The sequence below is a fragment of the Larus michahellis genome, chromosome W (genome assembly GCF_964199755.1).
Source record: "Larus michahellis chromosome W, bLarMic1.1, whole genome shotgun sequence".
Classification (NCBI taxonomy): Eukaryota; Metazoa; Chordata; class Aves; order Charadriiformes; family Laridae; genus Larus; species Larus michahellis.
The window spans coordinates 4,203,740-4,218,325 of record NC_133929.1 but is presented as its reverse complement, the minus strand read 5'-3'; the positions used below and the strand labels follow the sequence as shown (position 1 = coordinate 4,218,325).

General features: G+C 42.3%; 1 protein-coding gene across 1 annotated transcript in view; it reads right to left on the bottom strand.

Annotated features, from left to right (window-relative positions):
- LOC141735614 (single-stranded DNA-binding protein 2-like) overlaps positions 1-14,586 on the bottom strand; it is a 132,722-nt gene that overhangs the window by 114,019 nt on the left and 4,117 nt on the right. Inside the window, exon 2 of the mRNA XM_074568670.1 lies at positions 11,593-11,665. Within this exon, the coding sequence (XP_074424771.1) occupies positions 11,593-11,665 (73 nt within the window). The remainder of the gene's footprint in view (positions 1-11,592; positions 11,666-14,586) is intronic.

Genomic DNA, 14,586 nt, shown 5'->3' with positions numbered 1-14,586 from the left:
TGTGCGAACTTTGCTCATTATAATGTCATTATAATACCAAAACACACCTCCATCCCGGAGGCTACCTGCCTCCAAGGTGCGACCACTCCTCCTTGAGTCTGCGCCCTGAATTTCTCGTAAACTATACCTTTAATTGTGAAGCGAGAGAAATTTACACCAATCATGATAAAAGTATGTATGACTCGAGTCACTCAAACTCCACCTTGAAGATAACAAATAGTATAAAAATAGCCCAAGAGAGGGGGGATACCCAGGGAAGACACCATCGCAAAGAATTCCATCACTGACTTCCGGGATCAGTCGACGGGCTGAGCCTCTCTTCCCCCTCATAGGGATGCCTTTGGGTAAGACTTAGACTATACCGAGTGCTTCCTCGGGAAACTTAGAAATCTCTCTAGAGACTGTCTCTCCTACATTTAGAGCCAGGCTGTATCGTTTATAACTTTGTTGCGTGTTTTGTATATGTAACAATCCTTTCATTTGCACGTGCTTTGCAGACAGTGTATTTATCACCGGCAATCCTAAGAACCTATATATCTGTTGTTCAAATAAACTGCACTGTTTCAGTAGCTAGTCGTTTCGGTTTCTCACTGAACGCGACCAAAGACTGGAGAGTGGCCGTGCTAGTTCATGAGCATGACTAGACTGAAGGTGCAGTCTACTATTAGTGTATCCAAATCGTAACAGTTTAATGCATATTAAACGCGACTGGACTGATAGTGCTGAATTAGGCATCACTCAGAATTTAAACCTACCGCACCTGGCCTCCCACCTTGGTGAGGGGTGTTAGAATGCAAGGGGGTTTATCTTCTGCCAAAACCGCTTGGCCCCTTTCATGCAACAGATTTGGAGTGGGAACATAAAGGTGAACTGTTTTTAGCTCCGTGGGCCCATGACACTTCAGGTCACCAAGGAAGGGATGCAACATATAAATGGGCCCGTGACCAAGGGGTGGATTTAACCATGGACGCTATTGTGCAGGTTATCCATGACTGTGAAACATGCGCCGAAATCAAGCAAGCTAAAAGGTTAAAACCTTTGTGGTATGGAGGGATGATGGCTGAAATATAAACATGGGGAGGCCTGGAAAACTGACTACATCACACTCCCTCAAACCCACCAGGGTAAGTGCTATCTGCTTGCTATGGTGGAAGGAAGCACCAGATGGTTGGGAACCTACGCCGTGCCCCATTCTACTGCCTGGAATACCATCCTGGGCCTTGAAAGGCAAGGCTTGTGGCGACATGGTACTCCAGAAAGAATGGAGTCAGACAATGGGACTCATTTTAAAAATAATCTTATAAGTACTTGGACAAAAGAACATGGCATTGAGTGGGTATAGCAGATCCCCTGTCATGCACCAGCTTCTGGGAAAATTGAGCGATACAATGGATTGTTAAAAACCACCCTGAAAGCAATGGGGGGTGGAACCTTTAAAAACTGGGACAAGCATTTAGCACAAGCTACCTGGTTAGTTAACACCAGGGGATCCACCAATCAAGCTGGTCCTGCTCAGTCAGACCTTTTACATACAGTAGAAGGGGATAAAGTCCCTGTGGTGCATGGAAGGAATATGCTGGGGAAAACTGTTTGGGTTTTTCCTACTTCAGGCAAAGGCAAACCCATTTGTGGGACTGTTTTTGCTCAAGGACCTGAATGTACTTGGTGGGTGATGCTGGAGAATGGAGAAGCTCAATGTGTGCCTCAAGGAAATTTGACCTGGGCGAGACTCAATCCTGCGTCTATAATAGATGAAGTTCTATAATTATGAACTAAGTGGACTTAATGAATTTTTGTGTATAGTGATAAATGATAAGGTACTGATCTGTGTGTATATACATTTATATCTGTACATGTGTGATGGATAAGATTAGTGATCTGAGCAAGGTGCTAATGGTATGGACTAAGGGGTGGAATGTCCTGGTTTGGGGTGGAGCAGAGCCCACTTTCTGTTCAGGGAGAGAGGCTCTTGCTCACACTTGTTGCTGTGGCAACCAGGGTCAGCTGACCTGGTTGTTTACCCCATGGAGGGGTTGCACCTGTGGGGAGGAGTGGACAGGTCAGGTGACCCAAGCTGACCAATCGGGTATTCCAGCCCATCTGCCCTGCTCAGGATAAAAGCTGAGGGAGCAAAGGGTTAGGTGCTTCTTCAATGGCTGATGTTTGAGGAGGATTCTGTGAGTTTGCGTACCTTCTATCCCCATCAGCATGTTCTGGAATCCAGTTCCCATTTGTCAGTGAGTCCAGTCTATAACTTTCCCAGTGCCTACCAGTGACATCTCACTGGAAGGTTGATACAGTTTTGTATATATTTTATCTATTTCATTATTTCTTTTTTTTATTTTATTATTAATATTTCATTGAATTAGTTTAGGTTTTTTTAACCTCATAACTCTCTCTATCTCCTTGGAGTGAGAGGTGGGGGAGAGCATCTGTTGTCTTGTCGTTTGCCAACCCAGACCAAACCATGACAGGATATTGTGGAGCTGGCTGGAACCAGCTGTGTCCAGTAGGGGGCAGACCCTGAACTCTTCTCAAAGAGGCCACCCCTGCAGCCTCCACCACTGGTATGGAAACCTTTCCACACTTATTAATTTAGCTGATACCTCTTATTTTAACAAAGCATGTTTTATATTTATTTTTAAAGTATTTTGAATAAAATTTTAAGGATATATTTTGTATTTTTCCACCATTAAGACAGGAGTTTATTTAAGTTCAAAAATGCATAACAAAAAAGTGGTTAACCCCCCCCCCCAAGTTATCAAAAAGATTTTTCCAAGAATAATTCCTAAGAAAGTCATACAAAATACAAGGACTAATGTTACTGATTCAGCAGGTGGCAGTCTTCTCTCCAAATCTGAAGTGAGCAAACATTTTAGAATCCTCAAGGAATACTTTACTCTTAGAGGTAACATGACAAATCTGACTATCATCAGAGTAACAACAGAGTTATAAACCATTTTCCTGGTTTCAGCTGGGATAGAGTTAACTTTCTTACTAGCAGCTGGTATAGTGCTGTGTTTTGGATGTAGGATGAGAATAATGTTGATAATACACTAATGTTTTTAGTTGTTGCTAAACAGTCAAGGCCTTTTCTGCTCTTCATACCACCCTGCCAGTAAGTAGGCTGGGAGTGCACAAGAAGATGGGAGGAGACATGGCTGGGACAGCTGACCCCAACTGACCAAAGGGAGATTCCATACCATATGAAGCTGACCTAGAGCTTATGGGTCAGGATTAAAGGGAGGGCAGGGACAGGTGACATTACATTGGGGGTCTGTTGAAGACTACCCAACCAGGAAGACCGAGCAGATGAGGCCCTCTATAAACAGATAGGAGAAACCTCACATTCACAAGCCACAGTTGTCAACTGTACCAATTAAGTTCATAACAGATGATCTATTAATCAGGAAATGCCTAACTTCCTGGTCTAATCAAGCTAATGGAATTATTCCTTCAAGGCTGGAACCTAATCTCAAAGGATACTAAAGCATTAAAATATGTGGGCTAGGATCAACTCTTCAAGGAAATTGTAGCAGTTTGGCCAAAGGAAAAATTCTGGAGCAGAGCAGCTTCTTCTGTTTCAAAAATTTGGATACCGCATCTGAATACCCTTTTTTTTTTTAACCCTCATAAGGAAATGTCGTGGTTTTGGCCAAATTGGCCAATGGCCGGTGACAGATGCTCCCCCCCAGCCTCTCGTGCATGGAGAGGAGGAGGAGGAGGAGAGATAAAGAGATTTATGAGTTTAGAAGAAACTAAACTACTTTAATGAAATATTAATAATAAAATAAAAAGAAAAATAATGAAATAGATACAGTATGTACAAAACCATATTAAGCTCCCAGGATGACATCACCAGCAGGCACTGGGGAAGTCCCAGACTGGACTCAGCAACAGGTGGGAATCGGGTTCCAGAGTTGGAGTCAGGAACACATGGATCAGGATCAAAGGCAGATGAACAGACAGGGTCCTCCTCGGACATCAGCCATTGAAGGAAGAGAGAGTTGACCCTTTGATCCCTCAGCTTTTATACTGAGCATGGGGCAGATGGGATGGAATACCCTGTTGGTCAATTTTTGGTCACCTGTCCTGTCTGCTCCTCCCTGCAGGTGGGACCCCTCTACGCTTTTCCATTTCCGACCCTCCAATGGGGCAAATAATGAAGTTAGCTGACCTTGGTTGTTATAGCAGTAAGCATAAGCAAGAGCCTTGCTGCATACCATTCCTTGTCACTAACTGTCTTATCACTCTGAATGAACCGTTTCAGACACAACATGCTGTTAATTTCATAGAGTTAGGAGAGGCTTATCTAAGAAGTAAAATTACAAAACAGAAAGTTGGTTCTGTTTTACCTCAAACCAGGACAGGAAGTGACGTGCTTTACATGAAATCTAGTTGTGCTGGCCTCTTGCCATTTTGCCAATTGTACAATAACTACATATTTAGGGATGAAACAGCTGTTGAGTTACTTCTATCAATTACTTCACACCATGTCTCTAGAAAGGAAGTAATTTGCAGACCAAGAGACTAGAGCTATAGTTAATAAACTAGAGGTCTCTGCAATCCAGAGATCCAGGAAAAGGCTAGTTGAACATGAGGTCCTACATTTTAGAGATGAAGGCAACAAAGCTCTGAAGGCTGTACTCAACAGGGACCACAGAGACATGGAAACCACAGTGCATCTTGTAAGTGAGAAAGACCAGCAGAGGGCTTCTGGAACTTACTGATCTGTGAATCAGTTCTATGAAATTTAAACTAGACACAGTGCATCACAAAAATGTATAAATGCTTGAGACAACCATCTCTAAGTTATCTAACATCAGAGTGATTTCATGATATCCAACTTAAATTTTCTTTTTCTTAATTTTGTTCCATTAATCTTAATAATTTTCCCTGGTAGAACTTTAAGGAAGGGATCTTAATCTGTCATTTATACTCTTTTGATATCACAGACAGCTCTATTGCTCAGATTATATATGCTTATTTCTTTTATGCTCCAATAGTCAGTTTTAAAGCTACTACTCTGAATTATTTCATCTTTTAAAAAAATCCACCCAAACTGTTCTGGCAGCTACAGACTGAGCTACTGGCATGGCCCAGCCAGCCATGCTCTTTCTGGAGTGACCAAAACAATATCAATTTCCTCCTATGCCACTTGGATATCTCCTAAAATTGAAGCATTCTCACAACTAATTCACTGCAATAGGGCAGTTGTTTCTCAACAGGCATAAGTCAGAAAAGTACAGACAGAAAATCATAACTTTCATAATATCATAAATTATTTGTCTAGAAGACTTTTTTTGGACTCATCTCAACTGTTGTTCTCTCATTTTCATCTTGTATCCCAATAATAATTTTCTAAAAAGTACAGCTGACTCACAGGGGGTAGAGAGGGGGAATAGAGCTATTATTTTGTGGTTTACAGCCCACAAGTGCTGCTTTTACCACTTGCCATTTGACTTGTGGCTTAGATTATTTCCTCCAAGTTGTATTAGTATATGGTTTTCTCAACATGAGCCACATTTTATGACTTTCAGATCAAATATCAGATTTTTTCCAGGTTTCTCTGTATTAGTGGTAACTGCTTTTTGTTCCAACGTATAAGCATTTACAAACATTACCAGCATAGTCTTTGACCCTCTGCATTGCTAATGAATAGGATAAACAAGCTTACAGCTCTCTGTGAAACCTAACAGACAACTCATACCAATCCAAACCATTATTAATTACCTCTACCTCATACTCATCATCTTCTGGCTAGTCTCAGTCTGAATTTGAAAGCTGTGATATATTTTCAGATTGTATTAGTTCAGATCCAACATTTTCTCTATAGTCCAAGTTTTAATTATCTTTAAGAGAAACATGTCAAGGCACTATACTGAATATTTTCATGAAATTCAAATGACATAGAAGTTAAACTATCAACTACTCATTTTGGAAATTGTCATAGTTTGTGCTGGGTTGAACAATGACAAGATGACAGATGCCCTCCCCCACCTCTCACTACAAGGAGAGGAAGAAGAGAGATAAAGAGAGTTATGAATTTAGAAAAAAAAATTACATTAATGAAATATTAATAATAAAATAATTTTTAAAAAATAATGAAATTGGTACAATAGCTATAAATATATACCTGATCAAGTTCCCAGGAAGATGTCACTGTCAGACACTAGCAAAGTTACAAGTGGAAAATGGAAGACACTGACTGGGATCAAAGGTAGATGAGCTAACAGGGTCCTCCTCAGACATCAGTCACTAAAGAAAGAGCCCACAGAAGAAAGCCAAAGAGCCAACCTGATGCCTTTGCTCCCTCAGCTTTTATCCTGAGCAGGGCAGATGGGCTGGAATACCCGATTGGTCAGCTTGGGTCACCTGACCTGTCCACTCCTCCCCACAGGTGCGACCCCTCCATGGGGTAAACAACCAGGTCAGCTGACCCTGGTTGCCACAGCAACAAGTGTGAGCAAGAGCCTCTCTCCCTGAACAGAAAGTGGGCTCTGCTCCACCCCGAACCAGGACACAAGTATATCCTAAAATCAAAATGAGGATATATAAATACCTGCACAGGGTATTATTTATGTGACAGCTGTTTTCTAAAAGCCAAGACTGTATTCTCCATGTTTTTCTCTTTTTTCTCTTATTTTTATGTTGCTTTACTAAAAGAAAAAAATAGTCAAAGACATACTTTAATATAAACATAAATTGATACTACCACAATTTTTAACCCTTCTACCTAGCTGTTATGTGAATTTTTCATGATATCTACCTAAACAACCCTCCTGTTCTCTTCCTTCCCTCTCCCACCTCCAAAATATCATCATTAGCATATCACTATTATCTTTTGGAGCAGTGTGGTGGGTTAACCTTGGCTGGCTGTCAGATGCCTAACAAACCGCTCTCTCACTTCCCCTCCTCAACAGGACAGGGGGAGAAAATAAGATGAAAAAGCTCACGGGTCGAGATGAGAACAGGGAGATCACTTACCAATTATCATCATGGGCAAAACAGACTCAACTTGGGGAAAATTAATTTAATTTATTGCCAGTTAAAAATAGAGTGGGATGGTGAGAAACAAAGACAAAACTAAAACCACCTTCCCCCTACCACACCCCTTCTTCCAGGCTCAACTTCACCCCTGTGTTCCTGACTCTTCTACTTCTTTCATCCATCTCCTGAGTGGTGCAGGGGGGATGGGGAAAGGGGGTTGGTGTCAGTTCATAACACTTCATCTCTGCCACTCCTTCCTCAAAATTTTCCCCTGCTCCAGCGTGGGGGCTCTCCCACAGGATACAGTCCTTCACAAACTGCTCCAGCATGGGTCTTTTCCATGCAGTACAGTCTTTCAGGAAAACACTGCTCCAGCATTGGCTTCTCTCCATGGGCCACAATTCCTGCCAGGAGCCTTCTCAAGTGTGGGCTCTCCAGAGACTGCAGCTTCCTTCATGGCATATCTACCTGCTGCAGCATGAGGTCCTGCACAGGCTCTGGCATGGTACTCCATGGGCTGCAGGGTGGACAGGTGGACAACCTGCTTTTCCATGGTCTTCTCCAGGGGCTTATACAGTTTTGGCTGGGATAGAGTTAAATTTCTCCATAGTAGCTTGAATGGGGCTATGTTTTGGATTTGTTCTGAAAACAGTGTTGCTAATACAGGGATGTTTCAGTTATTGCTGAGCAGCGCTTACACAGAGTCAAGGCCTTTTCTGCTGCTCACCCCACCCCACCAGCGAGCAGGCTGGGGGTGCACAAGAAGCTGGGAGGGGACACAGCCGGGACAGCTGACCCCAACTGACCAAAGGGATATTCCAGACCATATGACGTCATGCTCAGCAATAAAAGCTGGGGGAAGAAGAAGAAAGGGGGTGACGTTTGGAGCGATGGCATTTGTCTTCTCAATGTTAGGCATGATGGAGCCCTGCTTTCCTGGAGATGGCTGAACACCTGCCTGCCGATGGGAAGCAGGGAATTAATTCCTTGTTTTGCTTTGCTTGTGTGCACGGCTTTTGCTTTACCTATTAAACTGTCTTTATCTCAACCCACAAGTTTTGACACTTTTACCCTTCCAATTTTCTCCCCCACCCCTCTGTGGGGGAGTGAGTGAGCGGCTGTGCGGGCCTTAGCTGCCTACTGAGGTTAAACTATGACAGGGCTGCAGGGGAATCTCTGCTCCGGCGCCTGGAGCACCTACTACACAGAATCACAGAATGGTTCGGGTTGGAAGGGACCTTAAAGGTCATCTAGTTCCAACCCCCTTGCCATGGGCAGGGACACCTCCCACTAGACCAGGCTGCTCAAAGCCTCATCCAGCCTGGCCTTGAACACTTCCAGGGATGGGGCATCCACAGCTTCCCTGGGCAACCTGTTCCAGTGCCTCACCACCCTCACAGGAAAGAATTTCTTCCTAATATCCAATCTAAATCTCCCCTCTTTCAGTTTAAAACCATTACCCCTCATCCTATCGCAACACTCCCTGATAAAGAGTTCGTCCCCATCTCTCCTGTAGGCCCCCTTTAGGCACTGGAAGGCTGCTATAAGGTCTCCCCGGAGCCTTCTCTTCTCCAGGCTGAACAACCCCAACTCTCTCAGCCTGTCCTCATAGCAGAGGGGCTCCAGCCCTCTGATCATCTTTGTGGCCCTCCGCTGGACCCGTTCCAACAGGTCCATGTCCTTCTTGTGCTGAGGACTCCAGAGCTGGACGCAGGACTCCAGGTGGGGTCTCACCAGAGCAGAGTAGAGGGGCAGAATCACCTCCCTCGATCTGCTGGCCACACTTCTTTTGATGCAGCCCAGGATGTGGTTGGCTTTCTGGGCTGCAAGTGCGCATTGCCTGCTCATGTTGAGTTTCTCATCCACCAGTACCCCCAAGTCCTTCTCCTCAGGGCTGCTCTCAAGCCATTCTCTGCCCAACCTGTATTTGTGCCTGGGATTGCCCTTACCCAGGTGCAGGACCTTGCACTTGGCCTGGTTGAACTTCATGAGGTTCACACAGGCCCACCTCTCAGGCCTGTCCAGGTCCCTCTGGATGAAATCCCTTCCCTCCATTGTGTTGACCGTGCCACACAGCTTGGTGTCATCGGCAAACTTGCTGAGGGTGCACTCAATCCCACTGTCCATGTCACCCACAAAGATGTTAAACAGCACTGGTCCCAGTACTGACCCCTGAGGAACGCCACTCGTCACCGGTTTCCATGTGGACATTGAGCCGTTGACTGCAACCCTTTGAGTGCGGCCATCTAGCCAGTTCCTTTTCCACTGAGTGGTCCATCCATCAAATCCATGCCTTTCCAATTTAGAGACCAGGATGTCATGTTGGACAGTGTCAAATGCTTTGCATAAGTCCAGGTACTACCCCTCCTTCTTCACTGACCTTGGTGTCTGTGGTAGGTTGACCCTGGCTGGACACCATGTGCCAACCAAAGCTGCTCTAACACTCCTCCTCAGCTGGACAGGGGGAGAGAAAATATAATAAAAGGCTCATGGGTCGAGATAAGGTCAGGGAGATCACTCAGCAATTACTGTCATGGGTAAAACAGACTTGACTCGGGGAAATTAATTTAATTTTTTGCCAATTAGAAGTCAGAGTAGTGTAATGAGAAATAAACTCCAAATTTTAAAACACCTTTCCCCAACCCCTCCCTTCTTCCCAGGCTCAACTTCACTCCCAATTTCTCTACCTCCTCCTCCCAAGCAGTGCGGGGGATGGGGAATGTGGATTGTGGTCAGTTCATCACATGTTGTCTCTGACGCTCCTTCCTCCTCAGGGGGAGGACTCCTCACACTCTTCCCCTGCTCCAGTGTGGGGTCCCACCCACGGGAGACAGTTCTCCACAAACTTCTCCAACATGAGTCCTTCCCACAGGCTGCAGTTCTTCATGAACTGCTCCAGCATGGGTCCTTTCCACAGGGTGCAGTCCTTCAGGAACAGACTGCTCCAGCATGGGTCCCCCTCGGGGTCTCAAGTCCTGCCAGCAAACCTGCTCCTGCGTGGGCTCCTCTCTCTCCACGGGGTCACAGGTCCTGCCAGGAGCCTGCTCCAGCACGAGCTCTCCATGGGGTCACAGCCTCCTCCGGGCATCCACCTGCTCCAGCATGGGGTCCTCCACGGGTTGCAGGTGGATATCTGCTCCACTGTTAACCTTCACGGTCTGCAGGGGACCATGGTCTTCACCAGGGGCTGCAGGGGAATCTCTGCTCTGGCTCCTGGAGTACCTCCTCCCCTTCCTTCTTCACTGACCTTGGTTTCTACATAGTTGTTTCTCTCACTCCTCTCTCCTGATTGCTGTCATGCAGTTGGGGTTTTTTTGTTTTTTCTTAACTATGTTATCACAGAGGTGCCACCACTGTTGCTGATTGGCTCGGCCTTGGCAGCTGTGAGTCCATCTTGGAGCTGGCTGACATTGGCTTTATTGGACATAGAGGAAGCTTCTAGCAGCTTCTCACAGAAGCCACCCCTGTAGTCCCCCACTACCAAAACCTTGCCATGCAAACCCAATACAGTGTCTGCAGGGTTGTTTCACATTTTTTTTTCTCGCTCCTCTCTCTCACAGCTGCTGCACAATGCTTTCACCCCTTTCTTAAATATGTTATCACAGTGGCACCACCAGCTTCACTGACTGGCTCAACTTTGACCAGTGGCAGGTCTGTCTCAGAGCTGGCTAGAACTGGCTCTGTCTGACATGGGAGCATCTCCTGATCTCTTCTCACATAGGCCACGTCTTCAGGCCCTCCACTACCAAAACTTTGCCATGTAAACCCAATACAAGAAGTATAATTTGAAGCAGCAAATTATCCTAGTACAACATTCTGCCTTTTTTTTCTCACTTCTGCTCAGTACTCAGTTATTATTATTATCTTAAATATCCTAATCAAAGACAAATTTATTAAAAACAATATAGTGAAAAGACTTCAATATGTTTGGTACACAGGTGTTTTTGTATTCCAGAACAAATATAATATACTAAAGAGATATCATTTACTTCAATCTTCAGAAGATATATACAAGTCTTTAAAAGACTATGAAAAATACTAACTATTGTGTGACAGTAAAAATTCTACTAGCAGTTAAAAAGTGTTTAAGAAACAGGACCTAAATGGTTATAGTCATAATTGATTCTCCAGATGAAAAGAAGTGAAGCAGTTAGAAGCATGGTAAGACTATATATGGAGATTAACAATGCTTAAGAGAATGAGAACTGCAAGTATATGACAATAGGATGTAAAATACTTGACTGCTGTGTATTTAGGATGGCTCCATTATTCACAATTGGGGGTGTCAACAATAAGTTAGTAGATCATCAAAAAGGAGCACCATCGATGCACTCGTGCATATTTATTAGAGAAAATAGGGGAATCTTTCTCATTGTAGTAGCAAATCAGAGAACAGGGGGTAACAAATCATAGAAAAAGTAATTATACTAAGGCATGTAAAATGACATAGCAAACTGGCTTTTGCAGGATCAGAAATCTATGCTGATCAACATAAACTGATACTCAAGGTTATCACTGCTTTTTATTTTAAACCGACATATTTATTTCATTTGCACATGCTTGAAAGTTATGGAAGAAAAAAAAAAGAAGGGGAAAACATACCTCTGATAAAAATGTCTGGGCTGATTTCTGTGCTCCTACATGGAGCATATATTCATATACGTACAGTGCTAATCTGAAAAATAAACAAGACAATATTTAGTATTGTGCATTTGTTTTCTCCTCTTTTTAGAAACAAAGGACTTTAGAAATCACTGTTGCACACTGTTTCCTTTCAGAAACCATTATGCACCAAGCATGTCAAATCTATTATCTATAATGAGCTTTTAAAACTTGAACATATAGGTCAATCTGAGCAGAGGTGTTTAAATGGTAGCTAATTAAATATTATTAAAAAACCATATTACTTGATGTCAATATTTTAATGATATTTGGACAGGTGCCCAGTTAGCTAACAACTGACCTACTGCTGCCTATTTGCCCACTATAGCATGCTTACTGTAAATATAATATATTCATGCAACAACACTGATTATTTTTCCAAATCAAAATTTTTTACATGTAGAATGTGTAAAGCTGTGAGCACATGTGAACAGTAGTTTATGTTTATTGAAAGAACATGCAAACTTCAAGCTGCATCAGGAAAAGTAATTACAGAATCCACGACTACTGTAGTACAACCACATCTCTTAAGCAGAATGTAAACATATTTTTAGATTTAGTCAGATGTGCATCTTTGAGTTCTGATGACAACACAGCTACACATTATTGTCACAGTTCCAGAAGGAGCTTCACAAAAAGTGATCTTCAGCAGGCAGGCACATATCCAAGTAAATCAATAGAGTTGGCACAAGGATCTCAATGCAAAAAGGGGACTCATACCCTGAATGGCTATCCACTAGAACTTGGGCCGAGAATGCCTTTTAAAAAACCCAAGAACAGGTGAGCAGTAACAAACAACAATTTCTGTTAATATAGGCTAGATCCGAGTTAGAAAACTGAACATGTGGCACTTCCTATTCTGCAACTGATTCTCTAGAGATGTTCCCGTCTGTCTGCATTTTTCAAGTCTTTCAAAATGAAATCTCATTTACTGAGGTTTTCATCTCTGTTTAAAATAATGATTTAATAATAATGCTTAGAAATTGTCTATAAAACATTTCAGTCCAAGAAAGAAAAGAAAATCAGGTTGTACTTTTTTAAAAACTGCTAGATGAACTGTTTTTAAGAAGCAAAAATCAATGAGTGCACTTTGTGATATACTGCTATTTAATAATTAAGCATATGATTGGTTTTAGTTTGAAGCTTGAAAGGGACCGTACCCACTTTTTAATTCTGGCATTTTACAAAACAGTTGTCTATTAGTTTGTATTAAGCCATATGAATAAATACAAACAGTGCGATAAGGAGAAAGCACTTAAGTTATTCTAATGGATCATGGTACCATTCATTGCTCAAATGCCTAACAGCTCAGAGATAATACAGTGATATGCTTTTTCTAAGTACTGTGAAGAGAGAAAGGCTCACTTATTCTAGATTATCATCTCAAAAGTAAGTACAACCAAATCTTTTTTTAAAAAAAGAAAAGTCAAATCTTGTTGACTTAATACTTTCCAGTTGAACTATGATTCAATTTTTAAGCAATAAATGGTTATAGACAAAATCTAAGATCAGAAAGATGTAAAAGACAGAGGAAGAACTCTATATAATAACCAAGACAACTTATAGTCCTGGTTTGAGCAACACAGGACTAATTTATTTTCTAATGCTTGGGAAAACTGCACTTTTAGAAGGCTCTAGTGTCTGAATTTACTTTATAGCCAGCTAGGCTCTGTGGGATTCAAGGTCTCAGTGTTTTCGAGTCTTGCCAGGTGCAGGGATTAGGAAGAGTGAGACCCAGGCATTTGACCCAGGCTGGCCAACAGGATTATTTCATACCATGAACGTCAAACTCAATATAAATTAGGAAGTTTGCTGTGTAGTTCTCTCTCTCCCTTGATGGCGGTAGTCCAGAGAACTCCTTGTCCTGGTGCCAGACCCCTGAGGCCTTCCCTTCCTCCCGAAGCCGTTGTGCTCTCAGTGTCCGACATTTGCTGTCCACTGCTGGGAGTGCACAGCTTCCTACTGATATAATTGGCTGGGTATAATCCTTGTATATCTTATATTAGTATCGGGATCAATACTGGTTCTTTAGTATTATTGTTAATTATTTAGTCTTATCCTATTAAATCTATTTATATTTCAACCCTTGTGTTTCCTTGCTTTCCCCAATTCCCCTTCCCATGTGGGGAGGGGTCCTCGGGTGATAGAATAATTGTCTAAATTACAATAAACTGTTATGAGATTTTCAAACCATAACACTTATATACCTAGCAACACTTAAAAATACTTCATTTGTCTTCCAAGATGCACAATTTTTTGTTCTTATCAAAACATGAAGCCTGCAGTCCAGATAAAAGGATTTGTGTGATCACATCCTTTCTATCCTACAAAGGAAAGCAAAAAAGCACCAGAACCAGGCGTTTATTGCAGATACACCACCTTCATAAGTCTGACGCCTATTAAAAGCTTTAGCGAATACTGCACTATGATACCCAAATCAACAGCATAATACTTTAATATCATAAAAGATTTTTAAGTATCATCTAAGGACTCCGGGATTCTATCTGCAAAACACAGCACATGCCAGCAATATTCCAGTATAACTGAATATCACTACCCTGCATGCATCCTAGTTGGTCAGCATCTAAAAAAAACCAAGATATTTTTAACACAACAACAAAGATAGCACTAGAGGTTTCATATAAGCATATGTAATGTGCTAATTAAACTGTAATTAAAATTATAGTCTCCTACACTTTGACATACATCCTGGTCTAAATATACTATGAAATGAAATGGTGAAACAACTTTGACAGATGCAAGAGAGAAGGCAAAGTATAAAAAATAATCCGATTGGTTCATTTTAAATGTAAATTGTTTGCTCATCCTAGTTATTATTCTGTCAGTAAGTTTTTACAGAAGTTAACAACATTATAGTTCCATTCAGAAATAAATGCATTTGACACAGAGATATAAAAAACAACTAATGTTTTA